The sequence below is a fragment of the Ictalurus punctatus genome, chromosome 2 (genome assembly GCF_001660625.3).
Source record: "Ictalurus punctatus breed USDA103 chromosome 2, Coco_2.0, whole genome shotgun sequence".
NCBI classification, from domain to species: domain Eukaryota; kingdom Metazoa; phylum Chordata; class Actinopteri; order Siluriformes; family Ictaluridae; genus Ictalurus; species Ictalurus punctatus.
In genome coordinates, this window is record NC_030417.2 from 23,388,525 (window position 1) to 23,404,477 (window position 15,953).

Consider the following 15,953-nt stretch of genomic DNA (forward strand, 5'->3'; position numbering starts at 1 on the left):
CTGGAGGTGTGAAGCGAATGTGCTAAGCACTAAGCCACCGTGCACCCGATATCAAGTAACCATAAAGCCAAAAGCCTTCTGTCCTGAACACTTCCCCAAGTGGTATAACCTAAAGTTAGAGCTTTACTTCTTAAAAAGCACTGACACTGGAGACTCCTTCCAGAAATGTCAAATAAACAGATCTGACCAAAAAATCTGATACAGTACTTGCACATAGAGTGTTCACACTCAATCTTTGAACAGTTGATATCTTCACTATGATACTACAGACTTGATGTTAAAACTCGAATGAAATCAGGAATGAATCTGGTGCTCATACTCAAGTTTCTTTCAACACACTTAGTATTGCTTGACCCCATAGTATACAGTCATAGAAGTGAAATTATTTATATTCTCACTATCCGGTGTCAGCCAGATGAGGACAGAGAGCTGGGTTCCTCTCAAGGTTTATTCCTCAAATTCATCCTTGCCACAGTCACCTCTGGCTTAAATTCATCAGAGATAAATCTATATCTAGATTTCTGAAAAGATGCTTTGTGATAAACTCCATGGTTAAAAATGCTATATAAACAAAACCTAAAGGGGTCATGACATGAGAAATCAAGTTTTCCTTGATTTTTTTTTTAACATGCAAGACATCGACACCTACATTCACATTATCGCACAATTGGCCCCGCCCACAAGTGTTCAGTCGTTGAAAACAATTCAGCACGCTTTACAGCAGGGGGCGCTGATAATTAATTCGTAGGCAATGATGTTAGCCAATCACTGACACAAAAACCGATCATTTCAGCCAGAGGGCCAGAGAAAGGGTGGAAAAAAGGTAATAAATTACTCAAATTTGTATGTTTTTTTGTGCAAAAAAAAAAGGAAAGAGAATAAAAAAACATTTCATCACCCCTTTAACTGAATTGAATTGAAAAACATTACTGGCTGCTGCTCTGTGTCATTAACAATAAACTCCTCATGCTGGGTTTTATTTTTAAGATGTTTTATGTTGTAGTATGAGTAAATGAGCACAACATCATACTGATACATATCTAATGTCTGTATCAGTGCATCCCTAATTTATGCTTGCCTGCTGAAATGATGAAATTCTGACACAGTTAATCACAGTGCAAGTGCATAATAAATTATTCACTTATAAAAATGTTCAAACTGCTACAGTAATGAAAAGAAGAAAAAAAAAAACCTTTGAAAACCCAACACTTCACTATTAGGAATGTATATTACTATTTAGGATTTGAACAGACAAATGATCAAACAGGATTTTCTAACATAGTGGCTCCAGTGGGATCTGACAGACTCACACAGGTCTGACCTTAAACCACATAGTAAGCCTTTCAATGTTTCTATAAATCAAAGAAAGAATACAAATAATGTGGCAGCTGAGAGAGACAGGGAGTGAGCACGAGAGAGAGAGCAGTAGAGAGCGAGAGAGAGAGGTGGAAAGGAGCTTAATGTTAGAGTATTATGTTATGACACGCCTCCAAACCAAACGCTGGCGTACCCCACACTCCAGGGTTAAATGCATCACTGGAATGATAAAAATAAAAGTGGGATTTTAAAAAATTGCCCAGGCTTGTCTGGCCAACCAGTTTTGCCATGCACAATGTGTGCTCAACAATGCAGATGTACTGAAAGACAGTTGTGGTGCAGTTATTCCGTTTTAAAGTCAATATGGCCTGTGTACACCAACATTAAAAAAAAAAAAAAAAAAAAAAAAAAAAAAAAAAAAAAAAAAAAAAACAACTCATCTCTCCCTGATAAAATGTAATACATCTGTAAATCCATTCATGTTTTCCTAATCACTGAGTGACCCTGCCCTAAACAAACACGGCAAGTCTAATTTTAGCCAACATTTCACTAAACGAAATATGAGGCAGCTTGGAAAAACCCAACAGTGCAATGATTAAAAAAAACCACGCAAGACACGGGTCCATTAATGATTATCAGATAATGATCACATCAAATATCAGAATGGGGAAAAATGTGATCTCATTGACTCTGTGGCTGTGGCATGATTATGGGTGGAAGCACCCTGTTGATGAGAGTCGTCATAGGAGAATGGTTAAAAGACAAAACGATCTTATTCCAATCTTCAACTGTCCTGTCTGGGTGAGCCCGTGTCCACTGGAGCCTCAGATTCCTGTTCTTAACTGACAGGAGTGGAACCTGATGTGGTCTTCATCGGGTGTTCTGTGATGCTTTTCTATTCATCACAGTTGTAAAGAGTGTTTATTTCAGTTACTGTCGCCTTCCTGTCAGCTCAAACCAATCTCGCTCATCTCCTCTGACCTTTCGCAAATCAACAAGGCATGTCTGCTTGCAGAACTGCAGCTTATTGTATGTGTTTTTTGTCCAAAAACAAGAAGCTGAGATCAAATCAAGAGTCTTAAAGTCCCTGTCAAGTGCCTTAAAACGTGTAGCATTGTTCGATGTGCTGACGTAATTTCCACTGAAACAGGAAGTTAGGGCAGGACATATTGAATGGCTCCTCTCCCTTTTTAAATAGTCAATAGCATTTAGCTAAACCGTTGATCTGTATTGGTGGTGGAGAGAGACAATTTTGAATGCATATATCTTCTAAATGCGAATTTTGTCATTGTTTTGGAGCTTATAGATTTACATTTTACATTTATGGCATTTTGGCAGATGCCTTTCTCCAGAGCGACTTACATCTCACTTATACAACTGAGCAATTGAGGGCCTTGCCCAAGAGCCCAACAGTGGCAGCTTGGCAGTGCTGGGGCTTGAACCCCTAACCTTCTGATCGGTAACCCAGATCCTTTACCCACTGAGCCACCACTGCCCTAACATTGATAACCTTAAGGCAAACATATTCATATTAAAAGCCACGAAACGTCCATTTTGATTTCATGGAGACTTTAATGTGTTTCAAGTACAAGTCTAAGACTTCTCTGACCGCCTCTCTGACACTAATATGTCAAAATCTGACCATGCATAAAACTTTCCCAGGCTGCTACACATAAATCATGATATCCAGGCATGGACACTTATTATTCTGCACAGTAAATTATCCCGGGGTTTAATAGCTTTAAGAAGCTAGTAAGCTGTTACAAATGAAGACCATGTGATCAACACAAAGACACGACGTATGTACGACTTCCGCTTTGGTTGAATTAACAAGACGCTAACAAGTTGCACAGATAAACATATTTTTAAAATACAACATTTAAGATACAATACAAACGTCACTGTACTATTGAACATCACGATTAAAATACTCTCCAATAACAGTGGTATGAAACTGGAATATTGATAGATGGAAGTCTAATAAGAAATATCAATAAATAATAATGAAACTCTGTCCACTGTTTAAACGTGAAACAGAAGTACCATAAAGCTAGCAGCTGAAGTTTATCATGCAGTCTGCAGGCTAATGCAGCAAGACGCACAGCTTTGAGCTCCATGTGGATGGAGCTTTTACTGGTATGGGCCTGTGAGTGCCAGCTGCTCACCTCTCTGCCCATCGTGCTGATAAGATAGAGTAAGCAACATTCCTCCATGTTTTCTTTGTGCTTTCTGGGTCACAGAAGCCCAGCTTGAACTTAAAAGGAGCACCGTTTTGTGTAAGGAATGTTTTGAGCTTGGCATGGTGATGGAATTGCGTCAGACGCTTTCACAGAGGCGGAGACAGAAAGAAAGGGAGGACAAAGGCTACTAAGAGAAAAAGTCCTGCGATGTCCTGCAAAGCTTCTCACTTTGATGTGCCAAACTCTGAAAGCTGATGTCTTAACCAATCAGCATCATATCAAATCCACTGCAGTCCAGCTTATTTCAAAACACGTTACAATCCACTCAATCTTTCATAGCACCTGAACACAATCTAGATAGAATACAGGAGGTGAATGTCAAACATGCAAACATAAGCGATAATAAACAGAAAGGGAAGAGAGAAAAACAGACAGAAAAAGAGAGAAGGAAAGAGAACGAGCAAAAGTTTGAAAAGCTTGCTGATAACGTGATCATATCAATCATTATTTTATACAACAGTTCGTCCCAGTCCACCAATTTGGTTTTCCAAGAGCGCCTAAATGTCCCATAACCACACTGGAACATTTCGCTGACAAACTCACAAATATATAGGCAGTAATACATGTATTGCATGGTAAAATGATATACAATGTATCATAACAGAATTAGATGATAATAAGCAGTTTCTCATTATTTGATTAATAATTAGATGTATTGTTGAGTGCATATATGTGTGTGTGTGTGTGTATATATATATATATATATATATATATATATATATATATATATATACACATACACACACACACACACATACATACACACACAATGTATATCTATCTATCTATCTCATGTTACCCCAAGGTTCCAGCTGTTGAGACGGGCCTCTACGTCACTGTCATCAGACAAGGGTCTTCTTAGTCGCTCATCCTGAAAAGTAGAAGAGGAGAAACACAGAGATTAATGCTTTATACTTTCCCAAATGCTCACACTCACTCTTCTATTTAACATGAGATTGAAAGTAATGATTATAGATTCTGCATTAAACACTCCTTAAACCAACAATACTCCATGATAAAGGACAGCAATATACAAAATTTACATGTGTGCAACCTTATATTAGTACCCTGGGGTTTATATATATATATATATATATATATATATATATATATATATATATATATATATATATATATATATGAGGAAAAAAAAATAATAATAATAAAAATATAAAAATACATTATCAAACACACCATTATCTAATTTCAGCTTTCTCAGTTACATGGCAGTTTTTTCCCCCGTCTTATTCACTTAAAGAGGAAAAAAGAGGTTGGTAAGAGGATAGCCGTTTTTATAGCCGCTATAACGGGAACCTGCTTGTCTTGTGGACGTTGCACAGCATTAAATCTGAATATTAATGGTTAAACAGAATCACGTCATTGATTGAAAAGTAAGAGGAGTAAAACATGGGGCATGCTGTTGTGGGAAAATAATCCACTTCATGCCGGGCCGCATCACCCTATCATGAATTAATTTCCTATAATGGCACACCCCATCATGTTGTATTCCTTATTTAATTCTTCACAGGTCTCAAACTGTTATTCTTCCAGAAAGCTGTCCACAATGGACTGAGATTAATTCATCTCACTCCCTATAGGATTAGAGATAAACTCTACTGTCACATGATGTTTTCCTCATCTTGTAAAAGAGATAGGAGCAAAGAGAAAAGACAAAGAGAATGAAAAAGACGGTATGTGTGCGTGCGTGCATGTGTGTGTGTGTGTGTGTGTTGGAAAGAAAGGATAAGAGATAGTGAGAGAGGGATATAGGTGCTGGCGTTCTGCCCTCCAGATGTTTGGCTGCTCCACACTATTACTGCCTTTCCCCTTTCCATGCAGCCCCTCTACTGGGTCACATGACTCAACCCAACCCTTTCCTTATACACACATGCATGCACACACTTACACGTTGGCAGTACAATATTTGTGACATACTTCCTCTCTGACTTACTAATTTTCTATATTTCTGCGTAACTATGACCTAAAACATCACCAGATTTTCACACAAGTCCTAAAAGTAGACAAAGAGAACCCAATTAAATAAGTGAGAAAAAAATATTATACCTGGTCGAGGTATAATATTTATCGAGGAAAATGATGCAATATTACACATCTGTGAGTGGCAAAAGTATATGAAACGCTAGGATTAGCAGTTTTATTTGAAGGGGAAATTAGAGCCAGGTGTTTTGTGTCAATGGGATGACAATGAAGTGTGAGTGAGCGCTCTGTTTTATTTAAAGAATAGAGATCTATCAACTTCTGATCTTGTTTGTGGAAGTGTATCATGACATGAACAAAAGGGCTTTCTGAGGACCTCAGAAAGAGAGTTGTTGACGCTCATCCGGCTGGAAAAGGTTACAAAACTGTCTCTAAAGAGTTTGGACTCTAATCCACAGTCAGACAGATTGTGTACAAATGGAGGTAAGTCAAAACCATCGTTACCCTCCCAAGTAGTGGTTGACCGACAAAGATCAAACAGCAAGATGTGTAATAGTCCACAAAGTCACAAAGGAGCCAGGGTAACTTCTAAGCACCTAAAGGCCTCTCTTACATTGGCTAATGTTAATGTTCATGAGTCCACCATCAGGAGAACACTGAGCAACAAATTTGTGCATGGCAGAGTTGCAAGAAGAAAGTGACTGCTCTCCAAAAAGAACATTGTTGCTGTCTGCAGTTTGCGAACAATCATGTGGACAAGCCAGAAGGCTATTGGAAAAATGTTTTGTGGATGGATGAGACCAAAATAGAACTTTTTTGGTGTAAATGAGAAGCGTTATGTTTGGAAAAACGATAGCATTGTTTTCCAGCATAAGAACCTTATGCCATCTGTGAAACATGGTTTGGGCCTGTTTTCCTGCATCTGGGCCAAGACAACTTGCCTTCATTGATGGGAAAACGAATTCTTAAGTAATACAGTGAAATCTAAAGGAAACTGTCAGGACATCTGTCTGTGACCTGAATCTTAAGAGAAAGTGGGTCATGCAGCAAGACAATGACCCTAAGCACACAAGTCTCTTATACATACATACATACATACATACATATATATATATACACACACACACACACACACACACATATACACACACACATATATTATATATATATTCTTCTTTAACCATTAAACTGTTTTTGAATGGCCAATTCAAAGCTGACCTTAATTCAATAGAAATGCTGTGAAAGAACCTGAAGCAAGCAGTTCATGTGAGGAAACCCACCAATATCCCAGAGTTGAAGCTGTTCTGTACTGAGGAACGGTCGATATGCAGGACTGATCAACACTTACTGGAAATGTTTAGTAGCAGTTAGTGCTGCACGAGGGGGTCACACCAGATACTGAAAGCAAAGGTTCACATACTTTTCCCACTTTCAGATATGTAATATTGGATCATTTTCCTCAACAAATAAATGAACAGGTATAATATTTTTTTCTAATTTGTTTAATTGGGTTTTCTTTATTTACATTTAATACTATTTATGCAGATATATAGAATATATTAAAGGCACCACTGTATGCATTACTGTAGCTTACTCACACTAGGCCTGTGCCTAACCTTACTCACAACAACTTCAAAACATTTAGGCTCTTAGTTTTTCAACTGAAAAATGCATTTGTTTTGTCAGAACCAGCCAAGTGTCCTCACAATCTCCAAACTGTCATATATTAACATTATTATAGCGACATTTAGTACTCAAAAAGGGATCCAAACTTAGCCACACACACACAGACATTTTCTTTCTCTGTAGCCAAAGGCTCCTTTGCTACAAGGCCTTTAGGTTCTCTCTGATGCTACATTCGTCCAAGATACTTTGATGTTGATGTGTCCACATTGGAGCAGAAATGATGAAATTCCGAAACATAAATCATCAGAACTAAGTGGAAGATTCTAGGCAAAAGTCAACAATGTCTAGACATGAACACTATTCAGTTGCGCCACTCGGGAGCCTATAACATCTTAAACATAAAACTCATGCAGGAACCCAGATAAACAGAGCTAAATAAAGAGCTAAATAAAGGGTTCCATAATGCCCTTGATTGATTAATACCGAGTTCAGTTCAGTATCAGAGTACCTAAACGTGTACCAAAAATGGTACCTGTGATTCTCTACTTATAGTCTTAAGACACTAAAGGCAATGGAATGGGAATTGAACATAATCATTTTAAGGAAATGAGATAATCATGTTGCACAATAAATTCAAGAAAATTATTTTTTTGCTGTTTTGCAGATCATAATTTTAAGAAGAGCTGCTCACCATCTTGTCCTCATTGGCAGTGGGTTTGAGTGGACTGGACGATAAAGGTCTGGTTGGAGACTTGTGACTGAACAGGTTTCTCCTTCTGCAAACAAGAGAATGGAAATTAGGTCACCCAAGTCAAGGAAATATGCCAAATCCAGTTATACAGATATATCACCTTTATTTACAACCTTGTGAAGTTTCCATGGTAATTATGGTTGTATTGATTCCATCCTGGCCTGAAATTCTGAGCCATTTTATTCCAGGAACATGTGTGATGTTGACTGTACCGATCACCCCCCCCCTCCCCCCACCGGACTCTTAATGTATCACATTGCATTCTTGAGCATCAGTGAATGTTTGCACCTTTTGTAATAGTTGTGTACGAGTCCCTCAGTTGTCTTAAGAGTGAAAAGATGGATCTAAAAATCATATAGCCACTGTTGGAAAGGCGTCAAATATGCTGGAAAAGCATAAAACAAACCAAAAAACAGTGGGCAGTTTAACTGCTCAGGACAAACTAGGGATTTATGAACAACTATCACAAAACATAAACACAGTCGTTGATCATCCACGTAATGACACACAGTATTAAGAATCAAATGTATGTAAAATTTTGAACTAGGTTATTTGTGTAAATTCAGTTATAAATATGTCTTGTGGACTATATGTAAACATCTGTTACTGTATATGAAATAGCTTATTCAAGGCATAAATAAAAAAAACATTTGATCCTCTTTGAAACTGTGCCTATTGATAGAGTTCATACACTATCAAATGACACAAAAAAGTGAAATTTTGTAGTAATTTTCACAATTTATATTAACAAAAAAAAAAAAAACTCAGTCAGGCTTTTATAATCAGAAAGAGATTACACAAATTTGACCTGCGTGGGAGGCGTGCCAGGAAAAAGCCTTTGCAAGACTACACTTTGCCAATGAGCATATAGGCAAAGACCAGGCCTTTTGGAATAATGTGCTCTGGACAGAAGAATCAAAGATTACACAGTAACAGCTGACATGTTTGGCGCAGACCAAATTCAGCTTTTCAGGAGAAGCACCTCATACCAACTGTGAAGCACTGTGGTGGGAATGTTATGGCTTGGGGTTGCTTTGCTGCCTCAGGGACTAGACAGCTTGCATTCATTGATTCAACTATAAATTCAACATCATATCAAAGAGTGCTTGAAGATAATGTGAGGTCATCTGTCTCAAAGTTGAAGTTCAACTGAAAGTGGACCTTTCAACAGGATAATGATCCTAAGCACACTAGCAAATCTAGTGTTTTTTGCTAGGATTAGATCAAAAAGAAGAAATGGAGTGTTATGGAATGGCTTAGTAAAGCCCAGATTTGAATCCCATTGAAATGTTGTGGGAGGATTCCTCAAACACCTTGCAACTGAAAGAATATTTAAGGAAGAGCGGTCAAAAATTCCAGCAATGCTGGTGGACAATTATGCAAAACGCATATAAGACGTTATTTCTGCTAAAGGGGGCAATACTAGCTTTTGAGGGTGTACTTACTTTTTCTACAAAAGAATATCACTATCAATATCTATTGACATTTCCGTTGAATAAATGACTGAAAAAGCTCATTTTCCTTGTGGTTGTTTTCAAGTATATCAACTTTATTAATAGGCGCTATTCGAAAGATGATCAAACGTTTGCTTATCCAAACATGTCAAAAAAGCCAACAATTTCCACGGGGTGTACTTAGTTTACTTTATCTGTATACATCCAGTCATGTGGAAAAATATGTTCTACAGCAAATACTACATAAATAAATAATAAAGTATTCTGTATTTATTTACATACTGTACTAATATACTAAATCTTAATTGTAATTGGCAAGATTGCATGACTAAACAATTACACTAATCAAAGTTATAGACTAGGAATAATAATAATAGTAGTATTAATAATAATAATAATAATAATAATAATAATAATAATAGATGCAGTGATCTGATCAATAAACTAATTGAGATTGAGCTGTATTTACCCAAAACATACTTTAATAATTCCATTGATATAAAAACATATGGATTTGAATACTTAAGATGAGTTCAAAAAAATTTCAGATTACCTGATTAAGTACTATTTCACATTATTAATAGTGTTGCTACTGTCAGGCATACTGAATTAATATAATATTTTCCTATATTGGTATTTTAAAAATAAATTAAGAGTGGGATCGGTGCATTTCTAATTGTAATAGTTTGGTGTCACACATTGCAGTGCGTTGAAGCGTACCGCCCCTCACCAGCACTCAAGCCAACAGGCTCACAGCTATTGTAAATCCATCTGTGTGTTTGCATACAGATGCCACACACCACACTCTATTTACTTTGATGCTTCCCGAGTTAACCAGCCTTCCAGTTTAGTGACGCACATCGAAGCAGCTGAGACTCACATCAAAGCGTTTCTGTGCTACTAACAATAAAAGAATCATGAGCCACATCCTGTTCTCGACTGCAACTGACTGCTTGCGACACTGGTGTGCAGATACACACGTTAACATGCCAGTATATTTCGCTGTGGATTTACATCTACCCGGTCCACTGTTCGGTTACAATTTGCCTAAAAGCAACAAGTGTGTTGAAGGCTAGTTGGTTAGCAGTGACAACCACTGACTTTAATTTTTGTTGATATTGGCAAGCAGTTTACCTCAGAGGCTTATTAGGAGTGAGTTCATGAGCTGATGACACACGCTGAAAGAAAAATTCATCCTGAATGACCTGCATATTCGTCGTTATAATTAGCATGTGATCGTCAGAGTCTTTAGTGTTTCCTATGTTACCAACAATGCCATTCCACTACCCACTGATAGTGGTGCCAGTAGGATTTAGCCCTCACTTTATCTCTGCTTAAACATAGTGATGCAGCAGCGCTTTAGTCCTTTAGTATATTCAGCTCTCAGCTTCTACTCTGTACATTCTCAAAATGATCAGCTTTCAAAAATCTCATGCTAATAGACTGTTAACCCGATAAGCTAAGTCTCTGCTGTACCTCAGTGCAGCTGTGTCTAATAGTGTAAATGCGAGTCCACCGTTTGCTGCACCATGATGGCATGGTGGCTTAGTGTTTAGCGCATCTGCCTCGAACCTTCCGGGTTTGGGGTTCAAATCCCGCCTCCACCCTGTGTGTGCAGAGTTTGCATGTGCTCCCCGTGCTTCGGGGTGTCCTCTGGATATGCAGAAACACTGCAATATAAACTTACTCAATGTGCACACAGTAGTGTTCTCTTCTAGTACAGTCTTCACTGTAATGTGTTTTTAAATCAGCGGAGCTTGTGTAGCATGGAAGCATGACGGTGATGTGCAAATCTATGTTTATATCCAAAATGGTCCACGGTTTGCAAGGAGTTTGCAAGGAGAATGCGGTTTGCAAGGAGAATGCGAATTGCTTAAAAAGTTTAGTTTAATTCAAGTTTATTGTTATTCTATGCTGTATTTGCGCGCTTGCAGTGAAAATATCTGTCGATTATTATAACGGGAGAGATCGGTTTGTAACGAGGCCGTTGCTGCTCGCTCACAGTGTAGACGCGGTGATAAACAGTATGAGCCCAAGTAAGATCTGTAATGTCTAATCAAAACACTATGATCAAAATAAACATAAGTAAAGAGAGAGAGAGAGAGAGAGAGAGAGAGAGAGATACACACATTGTTTTACTTTTTTATAAAGTTTTAGACGGAAGTTTATAAGTGTAAAACTCAGATTGTGGATTTAATTTTAAATAAATAAAAAGTGTCAAAATGTTTTCAGATGAATCGATAAAAAATTATAACCGACTGATTAATCGATTATGAAAATAATCATTAGTTGCAGCCCTAAATAAGTATCTGAATACATAATCTTTTGCCTACTGATGAAAAGGAGAGCATAACTGCAGCATGAATAAAAATTAAGAGCACATCAAACGGGCACAAAAGGAGTAAAGACTACCTTACAGCTGTTTACATAGAATGACAGGTCAATAAAGACAGCCCTGTTTAATCTCTAGAGAGCTGTCCATATGCGCACACACACACGCACTCTCTTTTGAGGCAGCAGATGAGGGCAGGCCGTTGTGATTGGTGGCCAGCCGTTAACAGGTGGACGGAGATAATTGAATGAGATCAAAGCATTGAGAGTGGCTCGGGTCTGCGCAAGAGTGGCAAGGTGCCACTGATTAAAGCCGCCTGACCTCCAGGTGTTGAGATTGGGCCCAGGCCGCGTCTCCAAGCCCTCAGAGAGGAACCATGTACAACCCCCACTCTTGCTCCCCAGGGCATTTAAGTCCTCCACCCTCTCACTTCAAAAGTCTGGCACCTGGAGGCAAGGCCAGCGTGGACACTCTGTGCTTTAGCCAGACCCTGGAACGCATCTGAAGTCTCTTAACGCTGCCAATGGTTAGCATCTGGTTAAGGGTTTTCATGTGCTTGATGCAGGCCCAGATGGCCAAAATGAAAGGGGGTTAAAGGTAGAGCTTAATCCTCTAAGTTGACAAGTAAAGCGGCATTCTCGGACCACTGAGATTCACTCAAGCATACTGCTTCCATTTATTTAATTATTACTTGTTTATACAAACTAATTCTAGTTACAACTATAGATACTTGCATATATATATATATATATATATATATATATATATATATATATATATATATATATATATATATATATATATATATATATATATATATATATATTGCATTGTTCTATTTTACTGAATGTATTGTTATATCCAAAGTTTCTGAAGTGTTCGATTCCCTTTATACCACAGCAATCTGCCAATAGTCATTAAACAACATTTCACGGGTTTCATTCAATATTGTGGAATGTCTGCGAAAAATATATATAAAAATATAAACAGCTATAAAGAGTCATTCCCTCACCAGACTCTTTTTCTTTCTCTTGAAGTAAATAAGACAAAAAAAGAGCAGTGTGTCGTGTTATTGAGAAAGCCAAGAACACGAAGACCTTCCCAAGTTGGAAAATAAAGTTACAGCTTTACCCTGACAAAGGGTTACAAAAGCGCTGACGCTGGAGACTCCTGCCAAACATCTCTATATCATTTTCACCATATCAAGCACTCGATAGCTTCACCATATTGAGGATTACGCTTGTTTTTTAAAAAATCTGTTTATGTAGACATTCTCATCATACAAATCCCTGTGTGAGCTGTTACTACTACTATTACTAAAACTGTAATTAAACATTTCTATATTAATTCTATTTAATAAATGAGCAAATGCTATTTAGAGTACGTTTCTCAAAATATTTAGTGAAAATCAAGATTAGTCCTAGTTAAAGGAGAGAAAGAGAACACTTTGACAATTACAGTTCCAAAAACAAAAACAACAACCCCCCACAGATCTCACATTATTGTGAAGTTTCAGTTTTGAAATGTTTACTCCATCACTTTTGTTTCCTACAATCTACTAATAATTCTACATTTTTCTAACAAATGCTGCTAAAAAAAAAAAAGTTAAACTTTCCCAAAGCAAACATATACATTATAGCATAAATGACCAGAGAGATGGAGCATCGTAACTCCAGTTTTTACGGTATGTTGAAATAACTAACCAGTCATGTTTCCAGAACAACATTTAAGATGAATTAAAGTGTGTGTGTGGGGGGGTAAGGCAAGTAGAGTGCTTTACATAATAAATAGGCGATATTTGCCGTCTTTTTCATTGAGAAGAGTGTTTGAGAAAATCCTGTTACAGTAAGTAGCACAGCAGTGCTGAGTCAACAGGCAGCTAGCGCTTGGTCCTGGATCTCTCCTCTTGCTCTCTGTTCTCAGTTCTCACACTTCCTGATTTTCAGCCAAACACAACAGCACATCATAGAAACCATGCACATTGTCCATAAGCAACATGACATATTAAGAGGTTGAAATGAGTGTGGAGGGTTTGCCAAGGCAGGCTGGCTGACCTAACCCTCCGGCTAACTCCGGGTGGAGTGTTTCCCATGACCAGCTTACTGCCTCAGAGATGTAGTTAAGCACAGAGCGCCACCTGGTGGCCACAGAACAAACTGTCGACATAGAAACCGAAGTGGTTTGCTGGAAAAGGTATGTCAGGGAGCGAAGTGATTTCTGTAATCTTAAGATGTGTGTGTTTAAATATACGGACTGTTCCAAAACTATATAGGTGAAGACACCAGAGAAACAGCCAGAGTTTCTCTGGCATTCTGAGAATCTTTAAAACCCCTTCTCAATATTTGTTTTCCCCAAAGAGCTCTTGGGGTTGAAAGCGTTTTATTATTATTATTATTATTATTATTATTATTATTATTATCGACTAAAACCCAGAAGGTCCACTCTAGATAGTAGCTGTCTTAGGTCACTACTTCTGAAACGAGAGATATCACAATCTATCTTTGCCAGTTGACTGTTGGTATTCTTACATTTATTTTTGCATTGGGATTTTAAATATTAAATCTTAAATATTATCAAATATATATATTTTTTTAAATTTCTCAATTCACACTCACGTTCAGTAACTGTTTGTGGCGGCGTGGTCAGGCGTCAGCTGTGGACGGAGAGGACACAGGCCGAACTGGCAGGTAACGTGTGATGATTCTCATGTGTTGTATTATTGCCAGTCATCCTATTTGTGTCTGTTCTTTCTTTTTTGGGGAACTTGCGATACACACACACACACACACACACACACACACACACACACACACGTACACACACCAAGAAGCATGAACCTGAACCTGTTACAAGTGTTGTGTTATGTTTTGAAAGTGCACTGAAAAGCATGGACTGAATAAAAGTGAGCCCCAGGGCTCAGTTAAGATTCTGCCAGTCCCTCGAGTCCTCCTACATACCCTCACACACTGGGGTTCTACACCATTTTATGGTGATCAGGGTCATAGTGGATCCTGAGTCAATCCCAGGAACACTGGGCCGTGAGGCGGGAATACACCCTGGATGGGATGCCAATCCATCGCAAGGCACCACACACACACACCCCCCAAAGTGCAATATATCTTAGCCAATCCGCCTACCAGCTTGCTTTTGGGAAGAAACCAGAGAATCCAGAAGAAACCCACACGAACATAGGGAGAACATGCAGAACTCCATGCAGACAGTCACCTGAGCTCAGAATCGAACCCTGGAGCTGCGAGGCAGCAATGCTACCCGCTGCACCACCCTGATCAACCTTATTAAATATGCATACATTTGCATACAAAAAAAAAAATCTACTCTTCAGATGATGGAATTAAACTAATTATCTCACTAAAGACAATTTACAGAACAGTTTGGTCTCATTTTATTTCTTTATTGTTTAACAAGAAAACACTACAGCACAATATTTTTAAAAAATGTTCTGTCATTTTTCAGTATAAATTCTAATATAAATCTGACAATCCAACATCAAAGATAGGAATAAACATGAAATTTCAATGAATGCAGGTCATCGAAAAATAGATTTTTGGTTTGGAATATAGAAAAATCATATTTAGAGAAAAACTGTTGTAGTTGAGTTTAGTGTAGTTTATAAGGGACAATCGGCCATAACATTAATACCAATAATTACAGTGGCACCTGTCAAAGGGTAGGATATATTAGACAGAAAGTGAACTCAGTTCCCAAAGTTGATGTGTTGAAAGCAGGAAAAATAATCTCAGCAACTTTGACAAGGGCCAAATTTCTTATAGCCAGATGACTGGGTCAGAGCATCTACAAAACGGCAGGTCTTGTGGGTTGTTCCCAATATGCTATGGTTTATACTTACCAAAAGTAGTTCAAGGAAGGACTACCTGTTAACCAGCGATAGGGTCATGGGCACCAAAGGCTCATTCATGCGCGTGGGGAGCGAAGTCTAGCCTGTCTGGTCTGATTTACAGAGATGCTACTGTAGCACAAATTGCTGAAAAAGTTCATGCTGGCTATGATAGAAAGGTGTCAAAACACACAGCTTTCTGTGTATGTGGCTGCGTAGCTGCAGACCGGTCAGAGTGCCCATGCTGACCCCTATCCACCGCTAAAAGCGCCTACAATGGGCATGTGAGCATCAGAACTGCACTATGGAGCAATGGAAGAAGGTGACCTGGTTGATGAATAACGTTTTCTTTTACATAATTTGGACGGCCGGGTGCGTGTGCAACGCTAACCTGGGGAAGAGATGGTACCAAGATGCATTATGGGAAGAAGGCAAGCTG

At 38.3% G+C, this 15,953-nt stretch overlaps 1 protein-coding gene across 7 annotated transcripts in view; it reads right to left on the reverse strand.

Moving 5' to 3' along the window:
* The window catches only part of cep112 (centrosomal protein 112), a 147,328-nt gene that overhangs the window by 123,017 nt on the left and 8,358 nt on the right, over positions 1–15,953 (reverse strand). For all 7 annotated transcript variants that reach the window (XM_017451134.3, XM_017451107.3, XM_017451124.3 and 4 more), the window contains exons 5-6: positions 7,813–7,897; positions 4,357–4,428 (exon numbers count right to left, since the gene is read on the reverse strand). In XM_017451134.3, the coding sequence (XP_017306623.1) occupies positions 4,357–4,428; positions 7,813–7,897 (157 nt within the window). The remainder of the gene's footprint in view (positions 1–4,356; positions 4,429–7,812; positions 7,898–15,953) is intronic.